Source organism: Melozone crissalis, unplaced genomic scaffold, assembly GCF_028551555.1.
Source record: "Melozone crissalis strain CALT ecotype California unplaced genomic scaffold, PUWL_Pcris_2 ptg000006l_1, whole genome shotgun sequence".
Classification (NCBI taxonomy): Eukaryota; Metazoa; Chordata; class Aves; order Passeriformes; family Passerellidae; genus Melozone; species Melozone crissalis.
Window position 1 is genome coordinate 41,077,834 of NW_026535784.1, and position 16,372 is coordinate 41,094,205.

Below are 16,372 nucleotides of genomic sequence, written 5' to 3' on the forward strand. Positions count from 1 at the left end.
ATTATTAGGAAGATCAGACAGTGGCAGTTTATGATGTCTAATTACCTCTCTAGGGGTTAAATTTTATATTGCTGATCAGCTGGGAAGAGTGCACTCAGGTGTTTACTAGAGGGAGGGGGAAGTTACCCTCAACACCACTTCTGGGTGGGTTTGGGGGATTGGGGTGTTTGTTGGGTGTGTTTTGGGTTTTTGTGTCTGTGTTTGAGTTTTTTATTACTGTTTTATTTGAGGGAAAGGAGGAGAGCTACATGTCTTTTTCCTCTAAAATTTAAGTGCCTCTCTTCGAAGCCTCACTGTACTGTTTTGCATTTGCCAAGCAGGGGACCTAAAGCTGGGACGTGGTTCTAGGTTCGTCCTTAGCTCTGGAAACAGAAAGTTTCGGTGTATTCCCTCGAGCTGCCGGATTTTTGTGTTTGGGAACAGGGAAAAAGGATCCATCTGCATTTCCTTCCCTCCTAAACAGCTAAAAAAATAGACATTTGCGTAAGGAGCATTTGAAAGCAAGTCCTGCGGGGGGGGGGGGGGGGGGGGAGCGCTCACTTTTGTTGTTATTGGTTTTTTGGTTTTATTTCCCACGAGCAGGACAGCGGTTAATGCTCAATGCTTTACAAACCGGGGCTCTGCAGTGCCGTGCCGTGCGCGGGGGCGGTGTCGGGGCCGGGCCCGCTCCCCGCCCACAGGCCCGGCGGGCCGGGGTCAGGGCGCCGCCGGCCTCGCCTCCCGCCCGCCCCCGCCATCTTAAACCGCTACGCGCCGGCGGCGAGCCGAGGCCGGCGGTGCCGCTGCCCGCGGAGATGGTGGGGACGAGCACGGAAGCTCGGACGTGGCTGCTGCGGCCGCCCACGGCCACCGAGCTGCTGCTGGTGGCCCTGTGCTGGCTCGGCTGCTACTGGCTGCTGCGGCGCTGGCCGCGGGCGCTGTCGGGGCTGCCGCCGGGCCCCGCGCCCTGGCCGCTCGTGGGCAACTTCGCCTTCGCCCTTCTGCCTCCTCCGCTGCTGCGCAGGTGGGCGGTGGATGTGAAGGGCGACCGGCTCTCCCCCGCCTTCTCGCCCCACGTCTTCCTCACCGGCCTCACCAAGATGTACGGCAGCATCTTCCGGCTCTTCGTGGGCAGCCGCCCATTCATCATCCTCAACACTTTTGGGGCGGTGCGGGAGGCGCTGGTGCAGAAGGCGGAGGTGTTCAGCGACCGGCCCTCCGTGCCCATCGTCCTCATGATAACCCACCACAAGGGTAAGCGCCCGGGGGCACCCCCGGACCCGCCCGGGCACCTGCCGCACGCCCGGAGGTGGCCGGGGTGATGCATGAGAGCGATGCGGAGCGGGGGTTGCTCGGGATCGGGGCTGCTCTGCCGAAATTTATAAATAACTCCCACGACTTGTGGACTGAACTGTTTGTTTGCTTTTTGCTCCTTGCCTGTGTCCCTCGCCCTGCCTTGAGGTGCAGCATCCCCGCGAAGTTCGCAGTGCAGTGCCGTGCACCACAGAGCATCTCTGTGTGGCTGAAGTGCCCGGTGCCTTTAGCTTTGTGTGCAGTAACGCGACTGAGGAGCCTTTAGCTCTGTGTGCATTAAAGGGACCGAGGAGCCTTTAGCTCTGTGTGCAGTAACGGGACCGAGGAGCCTTTAGCTCTGTGTGCAGTAACGGGACTGAGGAGCCTTTAGCTCTGTATGCAGTAAAGGGGACTGAGGAGCTGCTGGGCTGCTTTAGACTGGAGAAGGGGAGGCTCAAGGGGAGGCCTTATCTCTCGCTCCAACTGCCTGCAAAGGGTTTGTAGCCAGGGCGGGGTTGGTCTCCTGGGTAATAAGGGATAGGACAAGAGGAAATGGCCTCAAGTTGCACCAGGGGAAGTTTAAGTTGGGCATTGGAAGGAATTTGTTCACAAAAAAAAGGTGGTTTGACAGTGGAATGGACTGCCCAGGGGCATGGTGGAATCACCATCCCTGGAGGTGTTTATGGAAAAGCTGGATGTGGCACTCAGTGCCATGGTCCCGTTCACAATGTGGTGTTTGGTCATGGGTTGGAATCAATCTCGGAGGTATGTTCCAGCCTCATTGTTTCTGTGGCTGCCATTTGTGCAGGGGTTTAAGGCACAGCTGGTCTGTCACCTTTCTGATTTTGGCTGTGTGAGGGGAAGAAATTTTGAGTACTTGGGCAGTGGTATGAAACTGAGCCCTCCCCCAGCTCTTACCAAGGTAGCAGAGATCAGGCTTCTGCGAAGTCCCATGGCCGCGCACTCTGCGCTGCCTGTGTACAAGCTACTGTTGCTGAGATATTTGCAAATGTGTTATTCTGCTTGTCAAAACTTACTGAGATTTTGGGTTTGGTTGTCTTTTTTTATTTTTTAAGTCCAAAGGAGAGTTACTAGTTTTTGTAGGAAAAAAGCATGAGGGGTTTAAACAGTGCTGACAATACTGCAGGTAGAATTTCTTCATGTTTAGTTTTTAGGTCATTACTGATCTCTGTGTTTATGGAAATATACTTACCTTTTTCAGTTTAGGAGGTGGACCCCAGAAGGCTTGTTAGTATGCTAGCTTGTTGTGAAACTTAGCTTTTTTATTTTTTCCAGGGCTAGGGAAATCTGGTTTTTAAGTGCATGAAACATTTATCTTTTTTTTTTCCCTATACCAGAATTGACCTAGTAAAGAGAAGAAAGTGAGGAACCTAGATCATGTTTATAAAAATGGCATCAGCTACCATTGCTGCAATCAGTTTAAAGAATAAAAAAAAGATGAATTGTGTTGGTTTAATGATATTGTTCCAAGACAGATCTTACTGGCAAGTTGTTATCATGTGTGAGTATTTTTAGGTACAGTACTTCATGAAGAACTGGAGGAGGAAAGGGGAAGAGGAGTTAGACAATTTTAGCAGTGCTGCAAATCCTCATGTTCAGGCTAGATTTTTTTTCCCTTGAATGCTGTGAATTTCATATGTATCTTGTTCTTTATCAGATTTTTTGAATATGAAGAGTAGCCAGGGCAGCTGGCGGCTTCCACCAGTGGGTGCTCCAGGAGAGTTGGACGTAGCAGGAACCTGTTGTCCACAGCCAGAGCATGCTGCAGGCAAGCCCAGGGACGGTGCCTGTGTTGCGCTGTGGCAGGGACATCGTGTTGCTCTGGGTTTGGTTTTATCTGTAAGGTCACCATAGGCCTGAGGACTGCAGCATCAGGGCTGCCGAGGGGCCCATAAAACATCCCCAGCTGTTCCAAGGTGCTCATGTTAGCAGCATGCTGGATTGCCCCAGATGCAGGAATGTTGTAGAGTGAACCACAGGGCTGGTGTGTTCTGAGTGCACAAAGGGTGAATGTGGGCAGTGGGGCCCCCCACAAGCTGGTTCTCCAAATGCCAGTGGAAGCTGCAGGTGCTGTCCCTGTGCTGCCTTGGTTTGGTGATGGCATGAGGAGATGACTGAGCCTCTGCCAGGCTGTGTTTGTGCTAACACAAAGTGTTGCTTTTTCTGTCTGTGGTTTGTGGAGGAGGCAGACGGGTTACAGCACTCAAACTGGAGGCCTCTTAAGATTGGTTTGGGTGATAATTTCAGGGGTTTGTGGGTGAGATGTTTCTGCAGGTCAGGACAGCAGCAGTTGTGTTGGTATGTCCTAGGGAAGGAAACAGTAAGGGCAGGATGAGCCCTTACTGTTCATCCTTCAGCTCTACCACTCACAATTTGGGTACTACAGCTCTGGGAGGTTTAGTGTCCATTTTGGGTTCCTGCATGTCCTTGGGTTCTTTGGGTTCCTTCATTCTGTAAGTGAGCTGTTGTGGTGAGAACTTACAGAGATATTTTCTTGTGAGCTACATTTGCTGGTATAGTTTTGTCTTTACCTTGAGCTGCCCTGCCAGGTATGGAATGGAAGCTGTGTGGTTCTATTGCATGTAAGATGAAAAGAAAATAATTGTGCCTGGGGGAGAGCAGGTAGAAGTATCAGAAATGGCAAATACTACATTTCAGCAACTTGATTAGCGAGTGAGGGAGGCCTTCTTGGCTGGATAGAAAATGCCATAAGAACTTAAGGGAGAAGGTAGTAGTCCATTCTCAGTTCTTAATTCATCATCACATATGTCTGCAGAAAGAGAAGTAGTAGACTGGGGAGAAACTAGACATTTCTGTGATCTGATTTTAGTATTTTAGTTTTTTGTATTCTGTAGCTTTGAGAGGTAGCAAAGACTGAATCTGCAGAGTACATGGAGTCAGAGTGGTTGTCTGCCTTTATATCCCTGCCCTGTGCATATCCACATGTGGACATCTGGCAATACAGAATTTGAATGTTTTTAAATGTCGTGAGTGCAGTGTTTGTCAATGTTCCCAGGATTGTAGCAGCACTAGAGCTAGCAGTAAAAAATGTGGGGGATGGAGGAGAGTAAGTAAACCTTTGCTTCTTGTGAGGATTTTAATTTTATTTGTGTAAAAAGGGGGAATAAAATGAACTCTCTGGTTTTCTGAGTTTGTTGGTTGTGTTGAGAGGGTTTCATTATCAGCTCATAGAAATTCGGCCTCTGTAGTAAGCATGAAGTCCTGGTTATTGTTGCTTCAGAGTTTATTAGTGTATGGCCTTCAGGGTTTTTTTGTTGTTGTTCGCTTTGTTTTGCTTTAATTTCATTACAGGGGAGGTTGTTTCTTGTTGTTTGTGGTTTTTTAAAGAGTAGAGATGTCTGTGCTGAGTAACTTGGCTTTTTAGGGTGGGCAGATTTTCTTTGAAATCAGCAAAGGACTATTCCATTATTGTAGCTTGCTAGGGATGCAGTTGAGAGTTTGTTTTCTTCTCTTTCCTCTGTTGTTCTGTCTTTATGATCTTCTTTTACCTTAATCTGTCATCTATGTAATTATTTCCCAATTTACAAATCAGTTGTTAGTGTTCTGCAGCAGTTTGGGGTTTGGGCACCTCAGAAAGCACCGATGCTCACTGCAGGACTGCTGGAGAGGCTCACTGCGTGTGGGGACATTTGTTGTTGGTGTCAGCTTTTCTGTGGGCCTAGGCAACTCTCTTTTACGTTCAAGACAATAGATCTGTTTTGTTTTATTGAAAGTATTTGGATCCTGAAACTAATTTTCCTAACCAAAAAAAAGGGAAGAGACTGTGGGTGCACAGCCTGTTTTAGAGATATTTGTTGCGGGATAGAAACAGTGATAACTTTGTTTTTTTCCAAGAAATCCATGCTTCTTTTGCAACCCAGCCACAAAGCCTGGAGACCCAAGGCTCTTGGTTCTTGGCCAAATTCGACCCAGGTTGGTTCTTGGCCAAATCCAGCCCCAAATACTCCTGTTTTTTTCACTTAACCTACTTGAGGACACCAGTGCTAACAGGAAACAGTTGAGAGAGATAATCTGGAAAGATTTTGGTTCTGTTTTTTTGAAGGGCCGGGAAGTGGGCATTTGAATACATTGCCTGAGGAATGTCTTTATGCAGAGAAGATGAAATTCAGCTGATTCTGAGCTTGTCCTGACTCTTCCTAATGTTCTTGTTTAGGACATTTGAAGCTAGGTCACGTGTTTGTATTCTTTGAGCATTAAGAACTTGGAACGTTAACTTGTAGTAGAAATGTAAGTAATGTTAAGTATTGAAACATGATGCATCTTCTAGTACTTATGTACTGCTTCTATTTTGTTATGGCCATTTCTCTGTTTAAATTCAAGGTTAAGGTTTGCAGTTGACAAATGAAGAACTGATGTTGCTTTTGCAAAGTAACTTTTTGTTTCCAGAAAAAAATAATTTCAAAAAAGTGGTGTCGTTTTCCTAGAACAAATCCAGAACTAGATCATGTTTGATGACTAAACTTTCTCAGGTTGACCATGGAGTACATTAGAAATTGCAGGTTGTGTATTTGTTACCCTGTGGTGTCTTTGGTGTGGTCTTTTAATTCAACGCAAGAGATGTTTCTGTTTGAAAGTAAGTAATTGGGATTTAATTTAGATGGTGTTTCTTAATGACTCAATCATCTAGAACAAGTGCCTGCAGGCATCAAAACTGTTGAGATGCATATCAAGCAGGATTTTGCCAAGTGTCCCTGAACCTGCTTTCACCTTCCCAGTTTTTTTGCAGTGTGAGTATCCTGTATTTTTATTATAACTTAAAGATAAAGCTTGCTTGTAATAGACACACTGGCAAAAAGTTCGTATAACACGAAGGGGAAAAATGCAAATCAGTTTGTGTTTTAATATCTTCTGTTATGCCTTGCTGAAGAAGTTCATGTCTCAGGATATTGGGGAGAAAAGGCTGTATCTAACATTTATCCCAAATTAACTGTTCCCTCTTCTCCATCTATTTGTTTCTTGCAAAGTCTAATGAAACTAGTGATGTATCTTGGATATTTGTTTCAGTCATGAGGAAAAGGAGGGACAGGATTTCCAAAAGCTATGATAAAGAACCTTGTGTTTTTCCTTTAGCTCCTAGACAGATGCTTGGGAGAGATTTGCTGTGTATCATTTACCTCTTTTCTGGCTCTTGGGTTGCAGGCATGCCTAACTATTTCTAATTGAAATTTGGGCATTTTGGTTTCAGTCTCTCCCTTTTTCTTTCAGGTGTTATTTTTGCACCTTATGGCCCTGTGTGGAAGCAACAGAGGAAATTCTCTCTATCAACACTGCGTCATTTTGGAGTAGGGAGACACAGCTTAGAGCCTAAAATCATCGAGGAGCTGAACTTTGTAAAGGAGGAGATGCTGAAGCACGGCAAGGATTCATTTAATCCCTTCCCGATCATTCGCAACGCGGTGTCCAATGTTATCTGTTCCATGGCCTTTGGCAAGCGCTTTAACTACGAAGATGCTGAGTTCAAGACGATGCTGAAGAACATGGCCCGTGCCCTGGAGCTGAGTGTGAACAGCTACATGATCCTGGTCAACATCTGCCCCTGGCTCTACTACCTTCCCTTTGGGCCCTTCCGCGAGCTCCGGCAAACCGAGTTGGACATCACTGCTTTTCTGAAGAGAATAATTGCCCAGCACAGGGACACACTGGATGCAGCAAATCCCAGGGACTTCATTGATATGTACTTCATCCACGCTGAGGAAGAGAAGAACAACAAGGAGAGCAGTTTCAATGACGATTACCTGTTTTTTATCATCGGGGATCTCTTCATCGCCGGCACTGATACGACTTCCAACACATTGCTGTGGTGCCTGCTCTACATGTCTCTTTACCCTGAAGTACAAGGTGAGATTACTTTTATTGTAGGTGATTTATCCCAGACTGTAAAGCTCCAGATGGATGCTCAGAAACAGAAGCAGGCAGCAACAGCGAAGGAATCATTTGGAGAGCCAGCAGTTTGTGTTGTGTGTGTGAATTGAAAGGCTGGTGCGTAATCAGGCATCTTCTATCCTGCTGTTCTATGATGATTTCTGGGTTAGTGCTATATATTAAGTGCTAAATAGCCCTTTAACCTGTGAATTTCTTCTGGTTTGGGACAACTTTATCTTTCCCAAACAATTCCAGGGAACTTTAACATGTTTGAAAAAGTTTGGCAGTTGTGACATTCCAGGCTTGTAGTAGTGGTAGAAGATGTGTGAAGACCATAGTGCTAAGGTCTGCTTTTATGGCTCCCTGAGCAGTGAAGTTCTTGGACCTGGCAGCAGAGTCTGGGGAAGTAAAACACCACCTGATGTAGGGGAGGATCAAATCAGAGACAGCTTAAGCAAACTGGATTTGCACAAATGCACAGCACCAGCTGCCAGTGTTGTTAGAGGGCCTCTCCCCATCAGTGCTCAGGGCAGTTGGATGGGTTGCTGATGATGAGGGATGGGGGGAACAAACAGAGGCAGAACAAATTGGTCTTGTTCAGTGTTAAGGAAGGGTGACTGAGGGGAAACCTTATACTATCTACTACTGTCTGATCAAAAGATGTTAAGAAGATGGAGGCAGTCTCCTCTGAGGTGTGCTGTGGAGGGAAGGGAAGCAGTGGAAACAACCTACTGCAAGAAAATTCTGATCAGATACCAGGAAAAGAAATTGCCCTGTCAGCGTGGCAAAGGAGTGACACAGATTGCCCTGAGAGTTAACAGAATCTCTGGTTTTGGAATTTTTCAAAACTAAGTGGGTCATGATCGGTGGTAGTCTCATCTACCCTGAGCTGGATCTGTTTGAAAAAATCTCTTCAAATAGGTCAAGATCACAGTTTATTGCACAAAGTCAAACAAACTGCAAAACAGGGAGAGAGTTCACTGGGGACAAATGTGAAGCAAACTTTTATTGCACAGGCTTATTCTTCTGTTTTAATGCTGTCTGTTATCACTGCTTGACTTGATATGCACTTACATGGATTATATGCATTCTAAATTACACAAATGGAATCCAGAAGAGTTTTGTGTTTATTTTTTTAAACTTTTTTCCTTCTGCCTGGTGCTGTATGTGTATGTGCTAGTCAATTTTCACTTTTCTGCTGATCTCTAACAATTTTATTACCCCTCTGCTTTCCCCTTATGCTGTGGCTCTTGTCAAGTAATCTAAATATGCTCAGTAGTTCAGACTGCATCACTTTTAATATCCCATTCCTTTTATCCTGATTGCCTTGGAGCTGCGTATGGGCCCCTTTTTTATTCCTGGAAATACATTTCTCTTAAATGTATTTCCTTCCTAGAGAAAATACTGGAATTATGTTTCCTTTAGAAGTAGCAAAAGTTGCTTGCAGTCACGGAAAGGAAACTAAGGGCTATCAGAGGAAAAAAAGTATTTTTCTCTGTGGAAAAAGGTTTTTGCTTTTTACACGGAAATAGAGAATGATGTGGATGGACAATATGGTGAAGCCATGGGGAGTATTTGGTTTGTTCTGTTCCCTGACTTTGTTTTGGTCCTTGACTTCTGAAGATCATTGAGATTTTTAAAAATATGAAAAGTTGTGGAACAGTTCAAATAACATGCTGTTGCAGAGGCTGCTAGAGTTTACATTTTGCAGCTGGAAATGTGAGCAGCATTTTGGCTGCTCTCTGTATAGTTCCTTATATTTTTAGAAACAATGAACAAATGAGTTGTTCAGGATAAAGCACTGGTGTGACATTCGGTATGAGACAGTCTCATTATATTTTTTTAACATTGAAAACTTTATTTATTTGTTTAGATTACTGTGAACATACATGCCTGAATATAGGGCTACAATAGGTCCCTAATAGAAGGGAAAGAAAGAACTTTCTTCCCCACAAAGAAAGTACTGGAGAGTCACACCGTCAGCACGTCTCTTGCTGTATTTTTTGTTTTTCAATGTTCCTCATGCATGAGGCTTTTCTTCTGGGGCAAACCCAGTAGGTGGCAGCAGCGGCTCCTCAGACGCAGTTCAGGCAGCGAGTGGGGATGCTGCTCGGGAAACGGAGAGTTTTTTTGCGTTGAGCTTTTATTTAATCTTGTATCACTGCTAAGGAGAGAAAAGAGCAAAAACTCAGAATATCAGCAGCCTGGTTGGAAAAGGCAAGTGGAACAACCACAAAGTATGCAGGATATAAAGGGTAAAAATAAAAGTTGACTTTTATTATTATTGAATAAAGGTTAGTTTTGAGGTCTCCTTCTCCAAGATTGTCTTTTGTGGTGTAGCCAGATTGCAAGTTACCTGCGAGAAAAGGCACATCATCCTGTATGTATGTTGGTGAAGCAAGTCCTGAATTTGGAAACTTCTATGAAGAGAATTATTTGTATGCTGAGGCTTCAGCATACAAAGAAATGAAAGGGGCAAGGAAATAATTTGATCTTTTTTGCTCCTCATGAATGAGAAAGTTGATAAACTCATGAAATTTTTTGAGTTTGCAGAAGGGCTGCAAGGGAAAGGAGCACTGCTGCTGCCTTTGGGGGAAATGGGAAATACCTGAGTTTAGGTTCTGTGAATAGGAAGTAGGAAATGGCCTTAACGAGTTAAATGACTTCAGTGCTTGCAGTAACAGCGCCAGAATTCCTGCTCCAGAATGAAGTATCTAAAGCAACTGCATGAAAACCTTTCCCATCTCTTCATGCTCAGGCACACACTGCACACAGTTCTCTCACTGTTCAAGTTTTTAATTGCAGAGCAGAAGCTTGATCTTCCCATCATTCAAATGACTGTATAATTAAACTCCTGAAGTAAGATTATGAATACATTTGGAGTAGCAGCAGGACTTTTCCTGTACTTTTCCAGTACTGCAGCGCTAGCAATGTCTGTCAGCTCAGTAGCTTTACTCTTGACTCTTGTCAAGGTTGTGCTTGGTTGTTTTCTCCTTGGCTGAGTCTGTTCCTAAGGCTAATGTTGGCATAGCTGTTTCAGCTAGGAATAACATCTTATTAAGTAATTTTGAGAAATCTAAGTAAACAGTGCAGCAAGCACAGTCAGATGAAATTGAGATTATGTCTTCTCACATATTATGTCTTTTGACTTCTTTCTTTTTCTTGCTCCCTTTGAATAGAGAAAGTTCATGCCGAAATCGAAGCAGTTCTGGGACGTGACAAAGTTCCCTCTCTTGCTCACAAGGCTCAAATGCCCTTCACAGAGGCAACCATTATGGAAGTGCAGAGGATGACTGCAGTTGTTCCCCTTTCCATTCCTCGAATGGCCTCAGAAACTGCTGGTAAGCATTTCTAGAGACTTGTAACTACAGCATTTCCTCTGGGGCTGAAGATGTGATGGGGTATCTAGTGATAAGTTGCAAAGACCTCATTTAGGTATTAGACCTGTAAAACAAATATGTAAATGTCCTTTCTAGGAAGCAGGAGGCCTTGACATAGTTCTCTGTGTAAGCAGCATGTCTGACCTGACATCCAGCAGTTTTTCTAATCTCCAGTGATTTCTTCTCTAGGGGTCATCATGTATTGACTAATGTGCTGAGTCCATAGCTGGCAGCTGAGACTGCAGCTTTGTACCTGAAACAGCAGAGCTGTTCTTGGCATTCTGACACAGAGGTCTGAAAACATCAGTTTAGAATAATTGGTTTGATAAAGGCTTTTATACCACTGACCTCCGCACGTACAGAAAACATTAAGAAATATCATCTCCCAACTCAGCTATGTGTCCCAACTCAGTTTATGTGTTTTCATAAACATAGCTGAGCACTGGGCAAAGTCAGTGTGAGAGAGCAATGCTCAGGTTTTAAACCTATTACTGAATTGATCAGCTTTTCTAAATGTTTTGATTTGCGGGGGAGTGAGGTGCAGCAAGCTGAAATGAGACTAGTCATTTCAAAACCCTTGTGTCACAACAGCTCAAAGTCCATCCTTTGACTGTGGTGGGGCTCTGTGACAGCACAGGAGCAGGAGGAAAGTGGGTCACAGTATTGGGGTGCTGCAGAGTGCATTTCTGACATCTGCTACTTCCTTCTCTCTGCAGAAGCTGTTGGTGTAACTTGGTGTCTTTCCAGCTGCTCAGGCTTGTGTGATTCTGACTCAAGCAGGGTAGCAGAGATCACCTTTGCCTTCAGCTTTTGCTACATTTGCAGCCCACACCTAGGGATTGATACAATTTTTTGTGACATCCTCTTGTTGTCTTTTTACTGCTGTTTTTCCCATGTTTCCTTCTAGCAACTTGTCACATCTCTGTCTCTGCTTTTGTTTACAGTGCTCCAGGGATATACTATTCCTAAGGGTAGTGTGATTGTTCCCAACCTGTGGTCAGTACACAGAGATCCAAACATTTGGGAGAAGCCAGATGAATTTCAGCCATCAAGATTTCTGGATGAAAATGGCCAGCTAATAAAGAAAGAGTCATTCATTCCTTTTGGAATGGGTAAGATAATCCACATGGAGTCATTAGCTGGGTGGGTGGGTGGTGGTGTTTCAAGTGTAGGGCCTGGGGAGTGAGAGATATAAAAGTTGCACATAGGACCAATTATAGAAATAGATTTATTATCACAGTTGGTGTCTTGCAAAATGGTTTGGGTTCCTAAGTAGCCAGTCACTAGACAGAAATTATGAATTGTCCTTTGATACTACTTTTGCTGTGGATGTAAATGTTGTTAATATGAACTAGTACAGCTGAGCAAGGCTTAGACTCAAATACAGGAGGCCAGAGCTTCAGAGGTCATAGCTTAATAGTAGTTTGAGCCTTTTTTGGACTATGGTAGCACAGGGGAATTACATGTGTATTAACAAAGAGGTCAACTGTATAAAGCCAGTAATACCTCTCTTCTAATTGTTCTTTAGGTAAACGTGTGTGCATGGGAGAGCAGTTGGCAAAAATGGAGCTGTTCTTGATTTTTTCAAGTCTTATGCAAAGTTTTACCTTTATGTACCCTGAAAATGCTGCAAAACCATCTATGGAGGGAAGGTTTGGTCTAACTTTAGCTCCATGTCCATTCAACATCATAGCTTTGAAGAAATGATGCAGTGTCAAAAAAGATTAAGCAAAGAAATACTGCACTTTTAAAATACAGCTTTTTTTTTTCTTTTTTTCTTGCTTTTTTTTATTATTATTATTTCCAGCTTATTTTGTTACTTTCTTTCCAGAAAATAACCCAAACTGCTTAGACCTTCCTAGTCAGTGGGAATGATCCATTTAGCCTTCTGGAAAGATTTTTTTTGTCAGCTGTTGCATTCCACAAATGAACTGACAGCATAGTTTTTAATTTGATATTAAAACTTGGTGGGCCTAACCTCTGCCTATTATGGTCAGTTTGTCAAATGTTGATTATGGGAGAATGGTCCAAAACATTTGTTACTGTTCTGGCAAATAGTAATTGTGAAAAATTGTGTAAGCCACACATAAACATTTCATTTACCAAAGAAGTGAAGCACATCATGTAATATTAAAAATATTAGTGAATTGTTAGCATTTTCTGTGAAAAGAAAGATTATAACTGAGCTTAAATAACTACTTCTACTTTTTGGAAATTACAGAATTCCATTACTTTTAACTTTGGAGGATTGTTTTTTGTAACTAACTTATAGGTGTAGTAGATGAGATCCGAATATCCTTGAGATTCAGGGCTCACTATAAAAAAGCAGGTACCAAGTTGGAAAAGCCAGGATTTGAGGCCAAAGGAGTCCTTGACTATGCCATATTCTCAACATGAAATGAGTGTGCAGCATCAGGATGCAGATGTTTTATCTCAGAATACAAACAGAGCAGACTTCTCTAACACGAAAGAGCAGAACTCTGTTCTCCCTGGTGCCAAACATATTCAAGACATCTGTGCTGCCTCTGGCATTCATTGTTTACCTCATGGCAGCAGTGGCTGCAGGCTGGATGGGACCAGCAGCAGCTCACTGGGGAAAGCACTACAGTCTGCAGTGTGTAGTCCTGAAGTCGGGGCTGGTGCTCAGGTTTTTCATCCACAGGCAGCGTGGACAGTACTTCCCTCTGGCTTTGGGAACTGGAGTCTTCAAATATGGCATCACTACAGCAGTACAGGTACTGCTTATGCATTTACCAGGAACAGGAGGATGGTTCTCTCTTTATTATCTTCACATAGAGTAAAAGAATCTGTAGTTCATGCAGCATTAGTGTATCAGTACTTTTTTCACATGCAGAATCTTAATGCTCTTAACCACTGTCAAACCAGCTGCTGAGGAAACCTCATGTTAATTGTTTCAGAACAGGACACTCAGTCTTGCCTTGTATTTCAGACATGGAAAGTGATCTTTTGGGGGGCTATGTAACAACTAACCTTTAAATAGTTGTTCTTAATCATTCTTTAATCTCTTTACACTCCTTTTGATCTATCAGCATTTCATATCACATTAATTAAGTTCTTACGTACTCTTCTAAAGATTTTTTTCCCCTCACTGGAGATGTAGAGAATACTTGGAGTCCTCCTAATGTCAAGTTTCCAAGACTGGAATGTGAATTTGAATGTAATTTGGAATTGGGTGTTCCATAGCAGAAACAAAACTTAAATTGTAGAAGAGACAACTTTTCAGCTTTAAATTAATGTCTGGTTTTGTCACTTTTAACCTTGAAATTTTAAAAGCCAGGTAGTGCCTAACAAAGACTGTAAGATAGTTATTTTGCATTTAAATTAAGGTTTTCTGTTACCTGTTTTGAATAACAGAGTGCCTTAATTTTTGAATTATGTATTTGGTTGGTGAGGTATCCCACTGTTTCTGTGAGAACTTTCAATGCCTTTCAATTTAATTAGGTTAACTTTGGACTATATAGGCTTGTGGGTTTGGTTTTTTAGTATGAAGTTTTTGAAAACTTAGTACAATAAAAAGTTGATTTTGGTACCAATGCTAGTGAACGTGCTCTAAAACCTGAGAGTACTTGAGAATTAAGCACCTTATTTAATTTAATTTTGTATTTTCCAATGAATAAATAGATTCTATAGGGTTGGGATTTTTGTCTGGAAATCTTAAAATTATGCTTAATTGAGAAGCTAAAATTAAGTGCTGATAATATTTATCTTTCTGTTGAAATGCCTCTTTAAACAACATAATGATGTTGGTGTGCAACTGATCACTTTTACAAAATACCTGTCCTTTTAATCCATGAAGACACATTTGAAAAGCACTTTAGTATTTTTTTACAGATTCCAAAGAAGATGCAATTCACATAATCCCCTGGTATGTAAAACTGTACATATTTGTGCTTGTTTTGCCTGCTGAGTTTAGTTTAAAATGTCACCTTTGAGAATTAGCCTTCTACAAATACTACTTTGAGAATGTGGGTTTTGGTGATACCTGTGATCAAATGCTGCAATGTGCCACATGCTAAAACTACTGACTGGAAGTTCCAACCACTTCAAAGTGTGCTAGAATACAGGATGCTGTTGGAGTAAATAAAGACAATAAATACCTGTCGTTCATACCTTCCAGGTGCATTGAAATTTTCACAGGATACCATAACAGTAGCTAAACAATAGCATAAAAGCAGCAAAATCTGTAGTTTTCAAAGTGTGTTGCCATCTTTGGCCGACTGTAAAGAGTGGTAGCAAAGTTGGTTTGTTTTTGTAAATGTATCCTCCCCCTCTCCTTTTTTTAGCAGGGGAAGCATCTCAAATGCCTTGTTGAAAAATGTATGCCCAGATAAGTGGGTGACTGTTTCTGAAGGCTGCAAATATCTTTATTTCTAAAATTTCTTTGCCTCAATGTATTTTTATTTTGAATAAAGTAATTCCCAAGTAAGTGTTTCACAGCTTTGAAAAGTCATTTCAATGAGTTCCACTTACTGACTGAACTTGTGGTGTTTGGCATCTTACATCTTGCAGAAAAAGCTTCTGAGTGAGAAAATGTTAAAAATACTCTGGATGAGGAGTGAAGGAGGTGGGGAAACAAAGTGAAATTGGGAAAATAACATTGCCAGGCATGTTATGATCAAATGATAGAAAGAGGTTTTAAAAAAACACTTAACTAGAATAGAAGAGGAAGGGTAGGAGATAAGGAAGATAAAAAAGCAAATTAATTGTCAGCAGGAGGAGGTGTGCATTCTGCAGGAAAGAAAACCTGGGCAGAGAGGGAAAGGGGTGCCAAGAGGGAGCCTGGGGGAGCAGGCAAAGGGCCCCCAAGGGGTCTCAGGGGAAAGTGGGACATCCTTCCCTATGGAAGAGCAAGGGGCTGAGCAGGAGCCAGCTGAAGTGTTTGTGGGGAGGGGATGGGTATCAGCCCTGGTGTTAACCAGGAGCTGTAGGTGGAAATCTTGTGTCTTATGTCCTGGAGTTAGGTTGCAGGTTACTTGGTATACTGCTATTTTTTGTTTGTTTGTTTGTTTTTAGGGGAAATTCATTAATTACCACTCAGCTGTCATTTGTATAGACAAAGATCATTAAGGGTGAGTCTTTGGATAAAGCTGTTTCCACAGCCACTTCCTGCTCCTGCCTAATCCGGGTGAATTTTTTTGCAGTAGGTTTGTGGTGCAAAGTGCAGAGATATGAGAATACAACACTTTATTTGAATAAAACAAGCTGCTTAATGTTTACCCTGATGCTGACTCAAGTAGTAATTGCTGTGTTGTCAGCTGCTGCTGAAGTGCAAGTCTTTCTGGTGATAAATTAATTAGATGGAAATCGGGGCAGTCTGCATCTGATATGATTCAGCTGTTCGTGTTAATGGAAGAATTTTTTTCTTGATTTTTTATTATATTTGTTTATTATGTATCTTGTGCTAGCCTGGAAATAGCATCCCCTTCTGTCAGGAAACTTTTGTTGTGGGGAGAGCTTTTATTGATGTGAATAGGAAGAAGATTGAGGTGCTGGAGCGTGTCCAGAGAAGGGCATGGAGGGCGGGGAAGGGTCTGGGGCGCAGCTCCTGTGAGGAGCGGCTGAGGGAGCTGGGGCTGTTTAGCCTGGAGAAGAGGGGGCTCAGGGGAGACCTCAGCGCTCTCTACAACTCCCTGACAGGAGGGCCTAGCCAGGTGGGGGCAGACCTCTTCTCCCACACAACCAGTGACAGGATGAGAGGACACAGCCTTAAGCTGACCGGGAGAGGTTTAGGTTGAACTCTGTGTTCACAGAGAGGGTGGTTTGACACTGGAATGGGCTGCCCGGGAGGGCGGTGG

At 43.1% G+C, this 16,372-nt stretch overlaps 1 protein-coding gene across 1 annotated transcript; it reads left to right on the top strand.

Annotated features, from left to right (window-relative positions):
• The first annotated feature begins 794 nt into the window (after nucleotides 1-794).
• Nucleotides 795-15,255, top strand: LOC128948278 (cytochrome P450 2U1). The gene is made up of 5 exons (XM_054292926.1): nucleotides 795-1,233; nucleotides 6,520-7,152; nucleotides 10,356-10,517; nucleotides 11,501-11,668; nucleotides 12,085-15,255. Exons 1-5 carry the CDS (start codon nucleotides 795-797, stop codon nucleotides 12,261-12,263), a joined length of 1,581 nt encoding a protein of 526 aa, XP_054148901.1. The 3' UTR covers nucleotides 12,264-15,255.
• Nucleotides 15,256-16,372: the final 1,117 nt, after the last annotated feature.

Bases quoted from the DNA above. Each gene is read 5' to 3' on its own strand.
- LOC128948278 (XM_054292926.1), top strand. From the start codon at position 795: ATGGTGGGGACGAGCACGGAAGCTCGGACGTGGCTGCTGCGGCCGCCC. The intron at 7,153-10,355 runs GTGAGATTACTT...CCCTTTGAATAG, and splicing joins TCTTTACCCTGAAGTACAAG to AGAAAGTTCATGCCGAAATC. The intron at 11,669-12,084 runs GTAAGATAATCC...ATTGTTCTTTAG, and splicing joins ATTCATTCCTTTTGGAATGG to GTAAACGTGTGTGCATGGGA.